General features: G+C 41.6%; 1 protein-coding gene across 3 annotated transcripts in view; it reads right to left on the bottom strand.

The window, feature by feature from the left end:
- The window catches only part of EMCN (endomucin), a 62,505-nt gene that overhangs the window by 33,482 nt on the left and 15,053 nt on the right, over positions 1-13,970 (bottom strand). For all 3 annotated transcript variants that reach the window (XM_083862429.1, XM_083862430.1, XM_083862428.1), the window contains exons 2-5: positions 12,682-12,747; positions 11,017-11,115; positions 10,497-10,604; positions 3,431-3,553 (exon numbers count right to left, since the gene is read on the bottom strand). In XM_083862429.1, the coding sequence (XP_083718555.1) occupies positions 3,431-3,553; positions 10,497-10,604; positions 11,017-11,115; positions 12,682-12,747 (396 nt within the window). The remainder of the gene's footprint in view (positions 1-3,430; positions 3,554-10,496; positions 10,605-11,016; positions 11,116-12,681; positions 12,748-13,970) is intronic.

The raw sequence follows: 13,970 nt of genomic DNA, 5'->3' as shown, positions 1-13,970 counted from the left end.
AGCAAGATGCTCTGCATAAATAATCTGGGAAGATTTCCAGATTAATCATGAAAAGTGAGGTGTGCAACACTGGCTGTGCTGGGTTCCTCCTTGTGCAGTAAGGAGGACAAAGATAAAAAAATTTGGCTCATGACCATGGTTTGATTTGAAATTGCCTGCCTGAGTCAGTTCAGCACTGGTGAGAAGCTCGACAGATGGAGAAAGAGACCAGTAACTAAACTATCCCCACTCTGTTCTCCAACAGCCGCTACCTAAGCAGCCTGGATACCCTGCAGTTTGCTACTTCTGGTTTTTGGAGTGCAGCCACATCCAACTGTGTTCACTGGCAAAACAAACGAATACATTTGGCTGATTACTCAGAGGGGATATACCACAATATAAATCAAAGTAAAATTAAGAACTTGAAAAAGCCTTTCTTGCCTTGACCACACCATAGACCTGTAATAGTGTTAACTGAGGCTTTGCTATGTTTTCCATCTCCCAGAAACTTCTGGTTTTGTGCCTCTCTCTTTGTGAAGGAGCTGAAGATATAGTAAGTAATTTTTATTTAATATCACTATCCAGAGTTCCTGTAGTTTGTGTACAGAAAGAGTCAAACCCTACCAGTCTTACTCATAAAAATTTTTCTTAGGGAGATGCGTCCTGTGAATCAAGTGAGTAGGATTTATAATTGGAGGAGTGCAATAAAGATATCAATAGATGAAGCAGGTTGATTCATCTGACAGTTTATTATAATAGATCATTTAATCTTACCACCCTGCTGGGTGAACTTAAGCTCATACTGCTTTATGGATTTTTTAGTTGTTTAGATCACAGAATAAAAAGCCACAATACTTGCAGTTTCTCAGATGTATTTAGACTCTAATCTCCAATTTTCATTAATTAAACAAAAGGAGAAAATTAAATATTAGCAAGCAATCCTCTGTAGAGATGGAGAAGCAGTGGGAGGCATATTCTACATGACAGCCAAAGTTAGAGAAGTGCATGTGTCAATGGCACGCATGCAGGTTGCTCTCTTTGCTAAAAACAGTCTTTATTGCCTCCTCTAGCATGGGTGAGCACTATGCAGCACCTCCTCTGTGGCTGGTGCTTTCTATCTCCTTTAATACAGCAATACTGTTCTCTGATGTTCCTACACGTTCTTTCCCAGGCTCCCCCACTCATCTCAGTTGCTCTCCAGCTCTCTGTAGCACTCCTCCCACACCCTGATCTTTTGATATGGCTGATTGGAAATTTCTCTGCAAAATGTGCTTTCTTCTTTTTCTGCATCAAGAAAGGAAACTTTCACCAAAATGGCATTTTTTTTAAAAATGGAAAATGATTTCAAAACTAAACATATTTAGCCAGCTGGATTATTTTGGTTGGGCATACCAAATAGAAATGTTCTGGTTTGGATCCATTTCACATTAATTTGTCTTCCTCTGAGCTCCCATGCAGAAGACGTGGCTCAAATACCTCGAGCTTGCAAGCTATTGTATCCTCCAAGGGCTGCAGCCTTGGCACACACCAGCCCCTGCTCTGGTGAACAAAAGGCACCCAGCCCCTGAATGTGAAATTCTGGAGAACTAGAAATAAATAATCTAATGGTGGTGTGAGAGGTGGCATTTCCTCTAGTCTCAGTACAGGGTGAAACAACTGGCTTCACATTTGCATTGCCTTAAAGTTATTAGGGTGCAGCATATGGTTTCCCCTGGGCCTGAGCAATTTCACAGAAGAGAAGAAATTTGTTTAGAAGGAACTAAAACACACACCGAGAATAAGGGAGCAAGGGTGGTCTAAGTCTTAATCATTTGGGATAGGCTACATACCACATCAGGGTGAGAAAGGAGATTTCTTGTATATACAAGCTTTGAGAAAGAAGCAAGGAGCTGGTGCTGTGAGGAGACAGGAAAGGTGATAGTGTGGGAATCCTGGTGCGGGCAGAAGTGATTTTGAAGTGGCAGTTTTATGGGAACTCGGAACACTGGCTATGCCAATGATACCTAGACTGCCTGCCCCTGGATAGATGGGTTCTTTCTGTCTCAGCCAGGCAATTATAGTTCTGGCATCTTGGGTAGTCTCTGAGCTCAAGAAGATTTACTAGTTTTACAGCAAAGTAAGCTGAGTAAGATGATGACTTTTGCAAAGAGACCCCAGGAAGGTTGTAAAACTTTCTTGACAAATTTTAAGTGTAAAATGTAATTGTATACACAGCATAGTAGGTAATTCAATACACATGATGCATAGTCAGATATGCATTACGATTGAATATTAACCTGGAGAATTTACCTGAGTGAGAGACCTTTTAATTAAAAATGTAATTTACTGTTTTATTGCAGTATAGCAGTGGTGAGGTTTCTGTACTATGCCTGTCTTTGCCAAAAGACATGAAACCTAACAGGAAAGTCAAGTAACCACAGGTCACAGAATATACATTACGGGGAATGGGCTCATTGAAATAATTGCAAAGACTTCTCTCTGAGTCAGTGGCCTTGAGTTGACTTTAACTTCCTTAAAATGCTTATAATCTTTTTTGCATGCTTCTAAGCATTCCAGTGCATAGTGAGCATATGATATTGCTCCAGTTTTATACCCAAGCCTATTCTTTATGAGGAAAAATCACAGTACGCACACATGCTTATCTCCCACAAACACAATCCAGGGGTTGCAAAAAGAGTCTTGTAGCCCTTGAGGGATGTTAAACTATTATGACTATTAATAATAGGGATATGCAAACAAAGACAGTGTCCTTGGATCTACACACATGTAGCTAGGAGTTAGTAGTAAATGAAGTGAAGGCCCAAGAGACATTAAGGAAACCTGAATAAGTGGTTCTTCAAAACCTAGAAAAGTTAAGCTGGCTAGAAGCATAACAAATGATCATTCATATGACCTGCCATCTGCATTCACCACAGTGTTTCTTAGTGAATGCATACACCAAAACACACCCAGAAAACCAATAAAACTAGACTGGAGTTGGGAAAAATTAATGTATTTTTGACCTTGCATGCAACCATGTTGTACTTCAAACAACATCATTTAATTGGTAATGCACATTAAATTTCTCTCCAGATTTTTTAATAACTGCAGAAATTATAGCTGTTTTCTTCTTTGTCTCCTCTGCTTTGCAGCCAGGGAATTTATCTTGATGACCTCGCCTGACAGTCAATGCTACCTCACACAGCATACGTGAAGATTACTATTATCACTTGTAATTTATATCCTCCTGTAATGACACCATGTATCTCAACTGAATGCTTGGAAGTTCACCCATCACTCAACATAACTTCAGGGCTAGATGACATGGACACAGTGTATGTACCCTGCATGAATAAGGAGATGTGGTCCTCATTCCAGAACAATGGACAGCAAATGAAGAAAAGACTCAAAATTATTTGCATCCTTTTACCTGCTTGTATAGAGAAAGAAAGTGTATGCTTTCAAGACTTACCTGGGGTTCCAGAAAGAGAAGTGTTTCTTTCTGGAGTGACCGTAAGAGAAAAAGACCGTCCTGTCGTAGGTGTAGCACCCAAATTCTCAGTTTGTGCCAATTGGGTTCCATTTCCTTGTGTAGCTGAAAATGAGAGAGATCTTCAGGTAAGAGGGACCTGCACAGACATTGCCTTAGATCCTGGACCATCCCTCAGATAAATGCTCTGACCATCACAGAAAAGACTTAAGGTAAGAAAGCTCTACATATTCTGATCACTGCCCCTAAAGGAACAAACTATCCCTATGGAATCGTTACTATTGTCATAGCTGAGGCACCTTCAAAGCACATTGTAGCAAGAGAAACAGTCTCATATCTGTGCCAGCAGACAACCCAGAGCTCTGAACTGGGACTCTAGAATAGTTAGTGTATATTGCACCAAGAGCAACATGAGCAGAAGAGAGAAGCTCAACTTACTGCCCTCTATATTTTCCTTCATTTTAAAATCAATCAATCAATCAAGCTTCAGTTACAACTGTCAAATAATGTGATACTGTATAAAATTTAAGGATTGTAATTAGGCAAAGAGTTAATTATTGCATTCTGTGCCGTTAAGGCCTAGGAAACAACATATCCCTGAATATTAATGTATGAAAAATAAATTGTCTTATTTCCCTTCTCACTCAGTCAACAGCAGATCAAGGCTATTGTGTCACAAGATTTGCAGCCTAAGGTGAGGCCAAGACAATGGTGCAGGACATGACCTGAGCCCATGGAACTGAAGGTCACTGAACGACCAGAAATAATTTAAGGTATTCCAGCACTGCCCATAATTCCTACATCTGCACTCAAACCTCAGAAGAACAACAGGCAAGAGAGTGCCTACTGAATAAAACATAGAGGTGTCCAAGAGTAACCTTATACTTCCTGTCTGATATAAATCAGAGAGGCGACTGAGCTGTAAACTGTTCTCAGTGCCTCTTCATATGAATTTTAAACACTGGAACTAAAACAACTTTAAGACATGTTTCAGTCAGCGAGCAATATCACATACATGCAATATGTAAATCCTGAGGAATGCTTCATCACTCACTTTATCTGATTACCAGTTAGGTCCCTCAAAGAACTCAAAGCTCCTTATGCTAAAACTACACACCTTTAACTTGGCCTTTCTCTTTCCCTCTTGTTTGTTAAGTGCAGTACCTTAGAAAGGCAAACTTCAAAAAACAATAAGCTAAGAGTGAGTGAGCTGAAGCCACTGGAGTCAGGGGAAGTCATACAATTTTGGAAACTGAGAGAAGCTGGGCAGCCAGGGATGGTGTCTTTCAAGGTTGAGGCATGAAAATTATACAAAACAACTTCAGTGCCTAAAACTTTCACTGGGATTCTAGTGACAAGAAGCAGAATTTCAAGTCAGCTTCCTTCAGAAACTTGAATTGTACCCTTTCAATATACAAGTCTAACCTGCAGTAGAGAGGAGTGCAAAATCCTCTCTACCTCATTTTTTACTATGGTATAGTACAAGGATCTGAGAATGTTAGCAATTCCTACATTTTCTTAATGGAAGCTTCAAATCAATCTTTAGGAGAAAACTTTTCAAAATTTGACTCTTATTGTTGTGGCTCCAGTCTCAAATTTTATATGTCGAATTTTAATCTGAGATTGATTTTTAAAAAAAGAAAAAAAAAAAAAAACCAACCAAACTGAGGTGCCTCCCTCCATCCCTGTTAGATGCAGAGGTTTGTAGCAGTAACAGCAACTATCTAGTGGCCCCCTTGTCACTGGTTAGTAAAGCACTGCATGGGAAAATGAAAAGTAAGTCAGAAAAACAGTGCAGGGACACTCAAACACAAATATGCTTTGTGAACACTGCAAAACAATCAGGTGTGTGGGAGAGAGGAGGAGTGAGGCAGCCAGTTACCCTGTAACCCCACAGAGGGCTGTTTTCCCATGGGGATCACTCATTCCATGCATCCTATCAGTCCTGGCAGCAACCCAGCCTCGGGTGCTCCTCTTGTGTTTGGGAGAAGTGTGAGAACAGATTGTTCTCAGGAACACGGGCTGTGCTCTGGATACGCCTTGGCAGGGGATTGGGAAGGGAGGGATGCTGGCATTTCTTTTTTTTTTTTTTTTTTTTTTTTTAATTTAGCCTGGGTGAGATTCTCCCAGTGACCCAGCTAGCACCAGGTATGACTTACACCTTTATCTAGGGCTTGGCATAAAGCTTGTTGCATTTATTTCGCCAGACTGCAGAACAGGCTCAGTGCTCCCTGTGTCAAGGGGTAAAGCAGATGTGCTACAGGGCAAAAATCCGTGTGTCAGTTTTCACCGCTTCCAAGATGGAAAACGCGACCTGGCGGGTAAGGCTCCCTTAATTCCACTGCAAGATTAAATCCTAGCAACCCAATTCTCTGCTGACTTGTGGCTTTGAAGCAGCTTTTAAGCAGCATCCAAGACTCACGCCTAATGCACAGCACAGGCTCTACTACCAGCACATTCATCAGATGAGACAGCTTCTGCACCAAAAGCCTGTGGGAACAGAAGCATCCATACCCAGCCACTGCTCACGTCCTCCACAGCACGGAACGCGTGCTAGAGATGCGCCTTTTGGGTAAATCCCCTAACTCATCTCTATGCGAGCTTTAATTCGGTCTCGGCGGCAGGAGACAGCGCAAGGCCCGGCTGCGGGGACGGGCGGGGGACTGACTGAGCGCGGGCTCGGTGACTCAGTCCTGCCATCCCCGCTGACACATCGCTGCAGTCATTGATCACGCCTCGCCTCTGCCAGCTGCAGCGCGGATCCCTGCCCGCTGCCAGGGGGAGGCCTGGCCTCGCAGAAAAGCAGCACAGCGCACAAGGGCGGCTGCGGCTGCTGCTGCTGCAAAAGCACTCATCGCATCATCGGATCATGGGTTTGTTTTCAACAGCTGATTATGAATAAAAATGGTACAGCGGTACAGAGCGTAAAATAGCTGTCCAAATGGGGATGATTGCTGCAGCAGCAGAACTCTCTGGTGGTGATACAGCTCTCCCTGCTGATATTTTGATAAGATAAATGGCAGTGTGTTAACACGTATTTGGCAAAGGGAGAATCAACAGCAGGGAACCTGAACCTGCCCTGCAAAGCTGCTGTCTGAGCTTCAGGAATTTCCTTACTCTCTATGCTTTGAAAATCCTTCATTTTCTTTAACCAGCTGAAATTCGACACATACCCTCACTTGATCTTAGCATGCTTTTCTACTCTACTTCCTACCTATGCATAATCCATATACATTTTGGCATTTCCTGACAGTACTTTAAATTTTCTTTACAGTAAGCTGCTACCTAATTAATTTTGACGTTGTAAGATGCTTCAAGTAACCCACAAATACCCTGCATATAATCTGTGCTCTGCAAAGAATATAGACATCTCTATGTGTGTTGAAACATTTCTTGACCAATAAATCAATCAAGGAAACCACATTAATATACCAGCACAAAAGCTTTTTTAAATGGAAGACTAAAGAATCTTGAGCTCTTTAGTCTTCGAGTTCCTTGAGCAAGTATTTTTAGCATTAACACACATACAGGCCTTGCCCCCATAATCAGCAGCCTGAAAAGCCATTTGCATTAATGAGTGCATGAAAGCTTTGAAAAATCCCATTGTAGCAATCCCAATGACATTTTTGCCCATTCAGAAGAAGGAAAATTGGCTAGGGAGGTAACCAAACAGTTTTAATGTTTACATTCATAGTCGATTGCATGTGCTCTCTGCAGCTTTATGTTTTCTGGTAAGCAAAACCCCAAAGTATTTTAAAATACATATTTCAAAACTTCTCTCTGCATAAAATGTCTCAGCAGCCAACTACACCCAGTGTTTACCTATAGCATGCGCTAACAAATTGAGCAATATCTGTTACAAGAATGCTTTTCTGGTAGCATTTGTGAAGCAAAACTTACTTTTTAATTACCAGTAGTTTGATTAAAAAAAAAAAAAAAGCTCCACTGTTTTCCTTTGTCACTTTTTAATATTTAATACACCACAGCACCATAATATATAATCATTCAAGAAAGTGGCATGAGATAACTCAGAAACACAACAGTTAAAAATGCACTCTTATTTGTCACATAACACCTTGAATACTGATCTTACTTAAGATGCTTGCTCCATGCCCAAGGAAGGAAGAACAGAAATTTTTGTTGCGTTTCATTTCTTATTGTCTTTAATAACTTCAAGTGTCCCAGGATATGAAATCCTGATTGCAGATGCAATTTTCTGTGGACACCATACACATTCTTGTTTTAAGGGCCTGAACTGCACAAGGGAGGTCACTTATTAATGTGAGCTCTTGGATTTGACACCTTTTGTTGATAAATAAGAAGACTAAGGAGACCAGTCTAATGTTGGCTTCTAATACAATAAACAGGGCAGGAAGGCAAGCAGGAGAGATTGTACTTGTGGCCTGCAGAGGAAAAGAACACTGAAGTTTGAAAAAAAATAAAGGACTAAGATGTTTGCTAGATTTCAGTGTATGGAGCACTGGGGGCTTTTCCTGAATGTATAATAAAAGGTGACAGCAGCCACAGAAACTGCATCAGAGACAGGAAGCCCTGTCAAATCTCAGTTGTGTGAATGCAATCATTTGCTGAAGCTTTCAGCAGGGATTGAAGCAGAGAAAGGGATGACTGCCATTACAAAACAGCAGAGCTTTTTATTAAAGATCAGGTGTAGCAAAAGTAAATTCTGAAGTAAATTTTTAAATAAAGGCACCACCAATTTCTGCCTCAGTTTCACACAGCCAGTGCAAAAACGGGGAGAAAAGAATTCTTTTGCTAATGAAAAAGAAAGAGACAGCAGCCAGCTCTCCTCTCCTGTCCATTTTGAGAGCAGCAGTATTGCTGTGCCTGCGCTGGCTTCAGGGAGTGCAGCTCTCCCAGCCCGGCGCTGCTGCCGAGGGAGGCGGCAGGGGCTGGGAGGATGCAGGGAATGAAGCCAGGACAGCCTGCTGGGCTGTGCTGCGGTGGAAAGACATGCGGCAGGCATGGCTGTCACCAGCACCCGCAGGGTGGCCAAGGGCTCTGAGGGTTTTCTGCAAGGCTGGTCACATACACAGAGCCTCGGTGCCGCATCTTGTCCCAACACCTTGTGCCGCATCCCACTCCTTTCTGCTGAAGTCAAGGCTATGGTTTTCTTGAAATGTAGACCGAAATTTTGTCTTTAAAAACCCACTAAAATTGGGTTTCACATACAGATATTTCTAAGTACTAGTTTGGCATTAAAGGTTATACAATTTTTTTTTAATGCAGGGCATTTCTAGTGTCCTGGACACACTGTCCCAGTTTTCCTTCTTATGAAGGGGATTGAGAGGAAAACCCTGTTTTTAAGTTAATTTACCAAGCATTTTTTACCACAAGTTTGTGGAGGAGGAGGGCTTAGCTTAAATGAGGAATTTTGAAACCAAACCACAATACAAGCAGCTAGGGACTGAACTCTAGCTGGTGGGAAAAGAATTCAAGAGGAATGGAAAGGAAGCACGTCGCTGAAAGCTTCTTGCCCAGTCCCATCACACCTCCAGCACCAGTTTTTCAGCTCAGAGCAGTGGCTGGAGCTAAGCTGCACTGGCAGGCATGCCTTTCCTCATTAGCTTTCCTTCCCCTGCCGGGAGCTCTACCTGTCACCAGGGTTTAGTTCCAGGTGGCTGTGCTGCTCCGGTAGCCACAAGCCAGGAACCTCTGCCAAACTGCAAGGAGCAGGAATTACATCCGTAACGCAACGTGCCATGCTGCGGCCTTCTGACAGGCCTGCAGTGCCACACTTGAAAGTTTTAGAAGATTCTTCGGGGCCTTTGAGCAGCCCGTGCATTGGCCAGGCTGTGTGTATTCTGTGACTTGTAGACAGTGGTATTTAAAAGCCAAGCCAAAACCCCAAAGATTTTGGGCTGAGAATCAGACCACACTCCTTACACAATACACAGCAGGAAAGCTGCATCAGTAGAAAATGAAACCATGAAGCGAAAGGAGAATGGTTCTCCAGGAAACTTGGCAGGCTTGGGTCCATGAGGGGTGGCTTTAAAGGAAAATATGCACAAAAAAGCATGCAGACTGCTTAATGGGAGTACCTTTTCAGACAAATAAGCCAAGAGAAGAGAAGTCACATTCTAATAATTTGTAACAGTTCAGGATGCTCTTAACATCAATTCTGAGTGCATTGGTGTACCACTGAGTGCTGAGCTAAATATCTGGAGTATTTATTTTAATTTTTTAGTCAGTTCAAAATAAAATAATGGAGTGCTCCAGAGCTCTGGTTCATCAGAAGACTGGAGCAAACACTTACAATGCATATCACAGACAAAGGAGACTGAATTTTATCTTAAGTTTGCTGACTTACTTTGGGATGTTATTATACTTTTTAAAATTAACCCAACTACTTGCTAGGTATGTGGGTTTGATTTTTTGTTTGGTTGGGTTTTGTTTGGAGGTTTTCTGGGGGTTTTTTGTTTGTTTGGGGGTTTTTGTTTGGTTGGTTTTGTGTTTTTTGTTTTTTTTTTTTTTTTCCTAAAATCCAATCTGGTATTCCAGGCCAACACACATTATTCTAAAGATTTATGGGAAATAAAAGTATCTCCTTAGATTGATGCAGAGTAATTAGTACCACCACTCTTTCAGTACTATGATTTGCAATTATATGAAACATAATGAGCATTGAGTTGTAACACATATAAAAATAAGAAACAAAGGGATGTTGCTCTGACACCATCCTGATCACATAAAATATTTTTTTTAATTTCACACTTACTGAAAAGAAAAACCAAACAAAGAAGAAAGTAAAAAAATTAAACCCTTCCAAATATATCTCTCCCAGTTACAGGGAGATGAACATCCCGCGTAATGGCTTCAGATTACCTCCATTACAAACTAAAGGTATAATATTCTTTGTAGAGGATTCCAGGGCAAGCTTCATTAAAGATATATAATATGGTAGGATGAATGGCTCTGCTTCCCCAAACCACCAAACTATTCTTTTTGACCTCCTTTTACTGTTTTGCACAGCTTTACAGAAATGTAGCATAGAATGACTCGGAAATGGCTCAATGAAGTCATCACTTACTGTTTGTTGTGCTGAGACTTGGACGTGCTGCTGTAGTCACTGCTGGTGGTTGCCTTGTTGTACTTTGTGTTATTTGTGGTGTAATACTAGATGAAGAAGACATGTGGCCTAACACAGGAAAGACATTCAATTTATTTCCTCAATTTTGTAAACACACATAAAACATACCTACTGACCTGCCTGCAGACTAATTTTAAATTATCAAAAGGACATTTAATTGAAAATCAAAACCAACAGGGGCAGGGCCCCATTGACTGCAGGGAAAGCCACTCCCTGTCCCATAGGTGGGTCACCCCGCTGCAGACCCACCCCCTGCACCCCACCCCCTGTGATAATGCAGCTGGAAGGTGTAGCTTGGAGCTTTTAAGCCTGACCAGAAGGAAGCTCCTGCACACACCTGTAAGGTTTCACCAAAGAATACACTCCCTGTAAAACAAATTCCCAAACCAAGAGGCACTGCTGCCTAATTTCCTCAATGACCACTAGAATAGCATCAATTAACTCGGAGATTTTCACTTACTGCTTGTGACGGTTTCATTTGTAGCTTTGACTGTAGCTGTTGTCGGCTCTGGTGTTGCCGATGTCATTGTTAGTGAAATTTTTGTAGTCGCAGGTTCCACTATTGCAAGAAAGGCATTCACATCATTATGGATTTATTTTATCATGCCTAAATAAACGTCACATTCCTCTAGCCATGTTCTCTTATCAAGGCAGTGAATTTCTGTTTAAAGGCAGGTCCTCACAGAACTTTATTACCCACATATTTTGAATGAGGATTCAAAGTACATATGGTTGGTTTCAGAGAGGAAGTTTGGCCTGTGAATAATCTGCAATTGCCTACCGAAAGGTAGCAATTGTACCTTCCAGCCAGCCCCTAAAGGAATGGCTCATGATCTTTGGGGGTTATAGACAAGTGCTTGGTTTGACCTCCAAGGGAAGAAGTGAGGGGAACAGAACCCGGTGTGAATGGATGGGTTCCCTGTGCTGCTGGACCACCCCTCTGAGCAGCACTTTTCTGCATACTCATTTAGCAGGAGGAGGGATGTAAAATCTCCATAAAGAAGTCTGAGTGACACATGGGAACACAGCTTATAGATCACAGGCAAAGAGCTGAAGGGGAACAGACTCGACTAATCTTGGGCAATTTTTCCCTGTGCTTGCCCACCTTGAGACACAAATTTGAGTCTTTTTCATTGACCAGCTTTTCCAGACCTTCTTCCTCTGCACCCAGATTTCTGGGGGAAAAAGGAGCACCCAGCAGGCCCTCCTCTTTGGAGTATAGTAAAGCTTAGGACATTGTGGATGATGATATGAATAGTATTCTCTAGTAAATGATATTCCTTGGGGTGAACTCAGTGCCCTTTGTAAGGTGACTCCTAGTTTATGAAGCGTTTTTTGAACAGACATAAACATCAGGGTTTTTGAGACCTGCATAAAATAACTGCAACACAATTTGAAGAGGTCTAAGTCTTCTGCTGTAACAAACATAAATACACACATATTTCACCTGGTTGCATTTTATCCACCTCCATTACTAGCATTTCAAGTGTATACTTCATAATCTCAGTGCTTTCAGCTCCACAGCAGCCTCATTAGTATCCCCAGTTATCAAAAAATAGAATATCATGACCATGTTTTCTCCTCTCACATGTATAACTTATTAGATGCAGCAGTTTTCAATATTCAGAAGAATATACTCCTCTAATAAAGGAGTTCACATGATTGAAATATGGTCAATATTGATTTTTCATGCATTTTCATAACAAAGCTGCACAATAAAGAAAACTGAACATAAAAGTCGAAGATGTAGACCAGAATCACAGGCTTTTAACATCTGAAGCAGGTTTTCTCTGTTAACTCTTGAACTTTGGTAATTTACTAATCTCTGATCTCACTTGAACCACTCCTTGAGAGCACAGAGAACTCAGAGACCTCAGAGAACTCAGAGAACCTTTTTTACCTGTAACAAAAGGTGTAGCCTGCTCAAATTAACTGTCTCCATAATACGATACTTCAATCCTTTCTTTACAACAGAGTTTCAGAAGAGATTCAGGGAAATACATTCCTCTATGATCACCCTGTATGAAATAATTCACCTGATTGCTCCCAGAAGTTGGAAAAGCTGAAAGCTAGAAAGACAACAGGATCTTCAGAACACCAGATAACAGCAAATTGGAAGTCTTACCAGCTTTTGATGTTACTGTAGAAGCGGTTGGCTTAACAGTGGTAGTAGTGTTTTGAATGCCATCTTCTGAAAGAAACACAGAAAGAATCATATCACTTCTGCACCTTCCAGTTCTATTTAGCACTACATATTCATAATAGCAGAGAGCAGCATGGATCTTCCTGGAAAATCAAGTTCAGAAGCTTATCGGCAGAAGCAACCAAATCATATAACTCTGCTACCAACATTTTCAAGCTATAGCCTAAATCTCTTCATTTTGCTCTGTTGTAATGGGGAGCATCTGCTGCTGCCTCCCACCTTGGACTGCATGCTCTTTTCCCACTGGTGTCTCCCAGACTAGTTGGGAAGGGGGAAATGGAGACAATTAAAGTGGTTTTTGCTATCTCCTCCTCTCCTTGAATGCAACCACCGCTTCTCTGAGTCTTCAAGGTGGAGGATTAACTAAAATAACTGGCCACAGCAGTAAGCAGCCCTTCTCCTGCCTTGAAGTAACAAAATTGAGCTAGCTCCCTGGCTAGTTAAAGCACTTCAGGAAGGCTTTTCAGCATCACTCTGATCCCTAAATGTGAGAGGAAGAGGAGAATTCCCAGAACATGGCTTGAGAAACACCACATTAAAATACTGACTTTCCCCATAGCCCTCAATGCCCTGCTCCAGCTATTGGGGTTTTACTGCCAGTAAATGATGCCGGTCTTAAAAGGTCATTAGTAGGTGGCTCTTTGATATTACAAAACAAATAAATCATCCAAAAAAAGAAACTTCAACAAACAAAAAGCTAAATAATTTCTGTCTCTAGTTACTGTGCTGCAAGGTTGTAACGTCATAACCCAAAAAGCGTTTTGGCTTCAAACAGGATTTTCAGTCTTATTGCTGAGGTGTTCATATTTTTCTACTAAAAGAAGTTAGGGGGTGTTGAAGGGGGTGAAAAAGCTGCACTGACTCAGAAACAGGCATTTCTCAACCATTTTAGACTGCTGTGAGACAAGTATGGGTACATTTGTGGAGGAATAGATCTGTAACTGAATGGGAAAGGAAAATGGCACAGGCTAATCCCCATGTGCTGTCAAGTTTGAAGCGTGACATCCTGTCAGGCTGCATTACCATGCTGTAATACAGACATGCTAAACTGAGTCAGGACAGCATGTCAGTATTCTTGTGTGACTCCATTCATGGTAATATCTGCTGGCATTCTCTTTTTTTGGCTACAGGGCAGAACAGTCAGTTTTGTTCCCTTTGCTCAGTGTACTGCACTCTGATTAACATTTCACGAGCTCCACCAGAAGCCTGCA

This window comes from Zosterops lateralis (genome assembly GCF_965231275.1).
Source record: "Zosterops lateralis genome assembly, chromosome: 5".
In the NCBI taxonomy this organism is placed as follows: domain Eukaryota; kingdom Metazoa; phylum Chordata; class Aves; order Passeriformes; family Zosteropidae; genus Zosterops; species Zosterops lateralis.
The sequence above is the reverse complement of the archived record's forward strand: the minus strand, read 5'-3'. Positions and strand labels throughout refer to the sequence as shown.